The sequence below is a fragment of the Natator depressus genome, chromosome 21, assembly GCF_965152275.1.
Source record: "Natator depressus isolate rNatDep1 chromosome 21, rNatDep2.hap1, whole genome shotgun sequence".
Taxonomy (NCBI): domain Eukaryota; kingdom Metazoa; phylum Chordata; order Testudines; family Cheloniidae; genus Natator; species Natator depressus.
In genome coordinates this window covers 16527456-16533738 of record NC_134254.1, presented here as the reverse complement: position 1 = coordinate 16533738, position 6283 = coordinate 16527456, and the positions used below count along the sequence as shown (strand labels likewise).

Sequence of the window (6283 nt, the reverse complement as noted above, 5' to 3'; positions counted from 1 at the left end):
TCATTATTTCTTTGCCTTCTGCAGATATGCCCTTGTAGACCCACTCCTCCAGACCGGTGGAGTGCCTCCATCAGATAAGTCATGCAGCACTTCGCAAAACAAGAGCATGGAGGGAGACAATCAATGAAAGACTGAGGCTGGATAGCCAGGGAAGGACACAGGGTCAAGAGCAGATGATAAAGCTCCCGGAGGTTCAGAAAAAGATGATGAAAGTCCCTCATTACCCTGGAATCTGAGCTCATGCCCAACTTCCTCTCCAGCCACTACAGAACTCCAGTCCATGCCTTCCCCAAACTCCCCTACCACATTTTTTGTGTGTTCCTGGTCCCTCACAGTACCCCATGCACTCCATGCCTAGGGACTGGTTTCCCAACGAAAGCTGGAGTTAGGAGAGCCCTAACCGCGAGATTGCTCCTCATTGTCATATCCTGTTTGACCAAAATGTTGTGGTTTATCTGGTTATTAAACTTAAATCTTTGAAATAAAATGAGTCATTATTTGTAACATACATACATCGCTGGGTGCTAACATTAAAACACAGAGGCTATCGGTAGGAATATTTGCTCCTTGCAATTAATGCTCAAGAAGCAAGCTCTACAGGGGTAATTCATGGCAGCAGGTAAACAATGCCTGGCCAAATGCATCACATACAGACACACCATTGGGAATCATTGTCAAAATGCTCCTTCAAAGCCTCCCTGATTTGATTAATCTCCCACTGCTGCCCTTGTATCTGGCTGCTCAAAATCAGCAGCCAGCCAATCAGCCTCAGCAGCCCACCCCTGGGTAAAATTTTCCCCCTTCATTTTGCAAATATTATGTGGAGAACAGCAGGCCACAATGACCATCAGAATATTTTCCTCACTGAGGTCTAACCAGCCAAAAAGACAGCACCAGCGACCTTTTAATCAGCCAAAGGCCCATTCAACGGTCATTCGGCACCTGCTGCACCTGTTGTTGAAGCACTCCTGGCTGGTGTCTAGGTTCCCGGTGTAAGGCTTCATGAGCCACGGGAGCAAGGGGTAGGCGGGGTTTCCAAGGATCACTATGGGCATTTCCACATCCCCCACCGGAATCTTCTGGTCTGGAAAGAAAATCCCACATGCAGCTTTCTATACCGTCCAGTGTTCCAAAAGATGCCTGAGGATAACATGCACCTTCCCGGACCACCCTACATTGATGTCAGTGAAACAACCCCAGTATTCCACCAAAACCTGCAAGACCATGGAGAAGTAGCTCTTTTGGTTGATGTACTCCATCGCAAGACGGCCAGGGGCCAAAATTGGGATATGTGTTCCATCTATCGTCCCACCGCGGTTAGGGAATCCCATTGCCTCAAAACCATCCATTATTTCCTGCACGTTACCCAAAGTCACAGTCCCTCTTAGCAGGAGGCGATTAATGGCCCTGCACACTTGCATCACCGCAACCACCACGGTGGACTTTCCAACTCCAAACTGATTCACAACTGACAGGTAACAGTCTGGAGTTGGCAGCTTCCACACAGCGATCACCACTCTCTTTTCCACAGTGAGGGCAGCTCTCCTTCTGGTGTCCTTGTGCTGCAGTGCTGGGGCGAGCTCTGCACACAGTTATGGGAAGGTGGCTTTGCACGTCTGAAAGTTCTGCAGCTTATCATCCCATACGTGCATCACGATGCGCTCCCACCACACAGTGCTTGTTTCCCAAGCCCAATACCAGTGGTCCACCACGGCAAGCTGTTCTGTGAATGCAAGCAGCACTCTTGAATTATTTGTTTCCATGGCAGACAGCAGGGCAGGCATTACCAATTCACTCTCTGTTTCGCAGCTCATGAAGTACTGCAGGACCAGCAGCGTTGTGTTCATAACCCTCATCACCAGACTGGTCAGCAGCTCAGGATCCATGCTGTCAGGCAGAGATAGTGGGTGTACAGTTTACAAGGACTGCTGAAAAACGGCACAAAGTAGGAAGCCGACGGAATGATGGGATGGAAAGAACTGCATTATGGGACAGCGAGCATGTCCTCACGATGCACTGTGATCCATTCCCAGAGCTCCCAGCAGCAGAGGGTGACAAAGGGTGCAGAATTGCATAGTGGGATAGCTACCCATGTTGCAATGCTCTCCCTCCCTGTCAATGCAAGAGCAATGACTGTGGATGCGCTCACCTGACACAAGAAGTGTTGTGTGGATGTGATCAACCAATGTTATTAAAGCGACTTATGATCGTTGACGTAATTTAAGTTGACTTAACTCTGTAGTGTAGACATAGCCTTAGTCCTAGGTGGAGCAGAGTACCTGGTCCAAGAGGTGAATAACAGCAGCCATAATATAATTAAATTTAACATCCTTGTGGTGGGGGTGGGAATACCAAACAAGCCCAGCACAGTAGCATTTCACATCAAAAAGGGGACCTGCACAAAAATGAGGAAGTTAGTTAAATGGAAATTAAAAGGAATAGTCACAAAAGTGAAATGCCTGCAAGCTACATAGGAACTTTTTAAAAACACCGTAATAGAGGCTCAAATTAAATGTACACCCCAAATAAAAATAATTAAAAAAAATTGCATAGAGGCAAAGAGGCATCCTTCAAAAACTGGAAGTCAAATCCTACCGCGTCAAGTATAATTAGGCAGGTCAAAAAAGAATCTGAAGAGCATCTAGCAAAAGACACAAAAAAACCCCCAAATTTTGTAAAGTACACCAGAAGCACGGAGCCTGCCAAACAATCAGTGGGGCCACTGGATGGTCGAGGGGCTAAAGGAGCGCTCAAGGAAGACAAGGCCATTGTGGAGAAGCTAAATGAATTCTTTGCATCAGATGTGAGAGAGATCCCTGCACCTGAGCCATTCTTTCTAGGTGACAAATCTGAGGAACTGTCCCAGAATGAGGTGTCAGTAGAGGATGATTTGGAACAAATTGGTAAATTAAACAGTAATAAGTCACCAGGACCAATGGGATTCACCCAAGAGTTCTGAAGGAACTCAAATATGAAATTGCAGAACTACTAACTGGGGTACATAACCTATCGCTTAAATCAGCTGAACCAGGTGACTGGAGTATAGCTAAATTTTTAAAAAAGGCTCCAGGGGTGATCCTGGCAATTGCAGGCCGGAAAGCCTGACTTCAGCACCAGGCAAACTGGTTGAAGCTACAGTAAAAAAAAAAGAATCATCAGACACATAGATGAACACAATATATTGGGGAAGAGTCAACACAGCTTTTGTAACGGGAAATCCGGCCTCACCAATCTACTAGAATTCTTCGAGGGGGTCAACAAGCATGTGGACAAGGGTGATACAGTGGACAAGATCCCTCACCAAAGGCTCTTAAGCAAAGTAAGCAGTCATGAGATAAGAGGGAAGGTTCTCTCATGGATCAGTAATTGGTTAAAAGATAGAAAACAAAGGGTAGGAATAAATGGTCAGTTTTCAGAATGGAGAGAGGTGTTCCCCAGGGATTTGTACTGGGACCAGGGCTGTTCAACATATCTATAAATAATCTGGAAAAAGGAGTAAACTGTGAAGTGGCAAAATCTGCAGATGATACAAAACTACTCAAGATTGTTAAGTCCAAAGCAGACTGAAGAATTACAAAGGGAGCTCTCAAAACTGGGTAACTGGGCAAGAAATGGCAGATGAAATTCAGTGTTGATAAATGCAAAGTAATGCACATTAGAAAACATAATCCCAACTATACATATAAAATGATGGGGTGTAAATTAGCTGTTACCACTCAAGGAAGAGATCTTGGCGTCATCGTAGATAGTTCTCTGCAAACATCCCCTCAATGTGCAGCGTCAGACAAAAAAGCAAACAGAACGTTAGGAACCATTAGGAAAGGGACAGATAATAAGCCTTTCTGAAATTAAATGCCACAGTGTTGGGCTGCTGTGGTGTTTTCTCCGCCACAGGGATGTCAAATTTAATTATATGATGGTCACTATTACCAAGCTGTCCAGCTATATTCACCTCTTGGACAAGATCCTGTGCTCCACTTAAGTCTATAAAATCATGACCATGACTGAAAATGATTGAAAATTGTATGATTGAAAATGACCATTTGTATCAGTGCTGCTTCCAATATTATACAATTGCAACAAATTTTATCCAAAATACTCATGTAAGGTGTCAATGGAACTGTTACAATTTATCCAGTATGATAATCCTGATTAAATCCATGTATCATCTTTGTATCTGAAGTTATGAATATTGACCATGGACTTGTATCTTAACAATGTGTTGTATTCCTGGGTGACACTCCCCAGATAGTTTTACATTAGAATCATAGAATATTAGGGTTGGAAGGGACCTCAGGAGACCATCTAGTCCAACCCCCTGCTCAAAGCCTGTGTTGCTGGCCCATTAAGGACACTCCACTCTCACAATGGGCCATCCTGCCCAGATAGCTCTTCCTGGGGACTCCTCAGACAGCAAGGAGCCAATGGCCATGCCCTGTGACTCAGCAAACCACGTAGGGCATGTGATATGCTCATGTGCCCCTGGACTCCATCTTGGGCCAATAACTTTCCACCCGCCATGGTTGTGGGCTTTGTTTGGAACAGCAAGTTTCTATGCACACGGCAGAGGATATAAAAGACCCGAGACATCTCCATTTTGCCCCTTTCCTGCTCCAGTTCTCTGGACTGTGGATTTACAACTCGAAGGAGTATTTTGAACTGAGGGGACCTTCCAATCTCTTGGAAGTTACCAGAGAGACTTTACAAGCCGGCCGTCAGTTCCATTACTGCTACAAACCTGATAGAAGGGCTTTGCAATCATTTGTATGTATATGATCTATTAACTATTTATAACTCTCCTTTTCTTTTCTTAATAAACCTTTAGTTAGTGTACTAAGGGTTGGCTGACAGTGTGATATTTGGGTAAGATCTGAGATACATATTGATCTGAGGGTAAGTGTCTGATCCTTTGGGATTAGTAGAACCTCACAGATGGTGAACTGGCTTTTCAGTAACCTCTCACTATATTTGACCTGTTTGTCTGGATGGGAGCCAAGGGAATGGTGTCTGGTTAACCAGTGTGGTGCCACAGAAGCTCTTTTGTTACTGTCCTGGTGCATCTAAGAAATAGCCACCAGTCTGGGGGATTGTCTGCTCTCCTTCTTGCAGTCTGCCCTGAGTGTGGCATTCTCAGTGTGGCCCACCACAGGCACCTAGTCACCGTGTGGAGAAAGTGAAGAAGGAAGTGTTCTTTACCTCTTCTCAGAACACATGAACTAGGGGTCACCCAATGACATTAACAGGCAGCAGGTTTAAAACAAACCCAAGGAAGTATTTCTTCACACAACGCACAGTCAATCTGGAACTCTTTGCCAGAGGATGTTGTGAAGACCAAGACTATAACAAGGTTCAAAAAAGAACTACATAAATTAATGGAGGATAGGTCCATCAGTGGCATTTAGCCAGGATGGGCAGGGATGCAGCCCCATGCTCTGGGTGTCCCTAAACCTCCGACTGTCAGAAGCTGGGAGTGGACGACAGGGGATGGATCATTCAAGGACTGCCTGTTCTGTTCATTCCCTCTGGGGCACCTGGCATTGGCCACTGTTGGCAGACAGGACACTGGGCTAGATGGACCTTTGGTCTGACCCAGTAGGGCCTCTCTTATGTTCTTATCTAAAGGCATGACACCTAGATGCTTGTGGTCATTAAATAGTCTATGGCACTTTCCACAGGAATCTGGGTGTTACCAGCTGGGGCAACTGCCAATGTACCATACCTTTGGAGCATCGTCAGCTCTGCAGAATAACACTAGATGCGTCAACGCAAGTGGTAAGTGCGTGCAGATCTCAACACCATTCCCATTCTTGCTGGTGGTGCCAATACATTAAGCAAACAAAAGCAGCCAGGTTTAGCACCAGCGCTGGCTGAAATCCCAGCCTCAGCTGCCCCAGGCTGCAGGGGTCAGCAGAGGATACAGGAACACCCCTGTGCACTCACGTGGTTCCCACACAGGTTGATGCTGAAGTGATGGAAATATTTCAGCCCCTTGGAGGTGAAGCTTGGCCCGCCTGCGAAGGATGTGCTATTGGCCAGCGCTGAGAAGTCGTACTCCAGGGTCCTGCCGTCCTTGTCAAGCAAGAAGCGGCAGTCGTTGTAGCACAGTGAATGGATCTGGGGGGAGGAACGTCCCAGTCAGCCAATACGAGTCCTTCCAAGAGCGTGCTGAACAGCTGCTGCTGGCTCAGAGGCGCTCTCAAAAATTGGCCTCTGGATGGGCTGTGTTTTAAGGAGCAGCATCCCTGACACACGGAAGGATGTGGGCATTTCTACAGGGACCTCT

The 6283-nt window shown here is 46.2% G+C and overlaps 1 protein-coding gene across 3 annotated transcripts in view; it reads right to left on the bottom strand.

The window, feature by feature from the left end:
• Positions 1-6283, bottom strand: part of ELAPOR1 (endosome-lysosome associated apoptosis and autophagy regulator 1) — a 103839-nt gene that overhangs the window by 31474 nt on the left and 66082 nt on the right. For all 3 annotated transcript variants that reach the window (XM_074936323.1, XM_074936322.1, XM_074936321.1), the window contains one exon: positions 5941-6114. In XM_074936323.1, coding sequence (XP_074792424.1) covers positions 5941-6114 — 174 coding nt within the window. The remainder of the gene's footprint in view (positions 1-5940; positions 6115-6283) is intronic.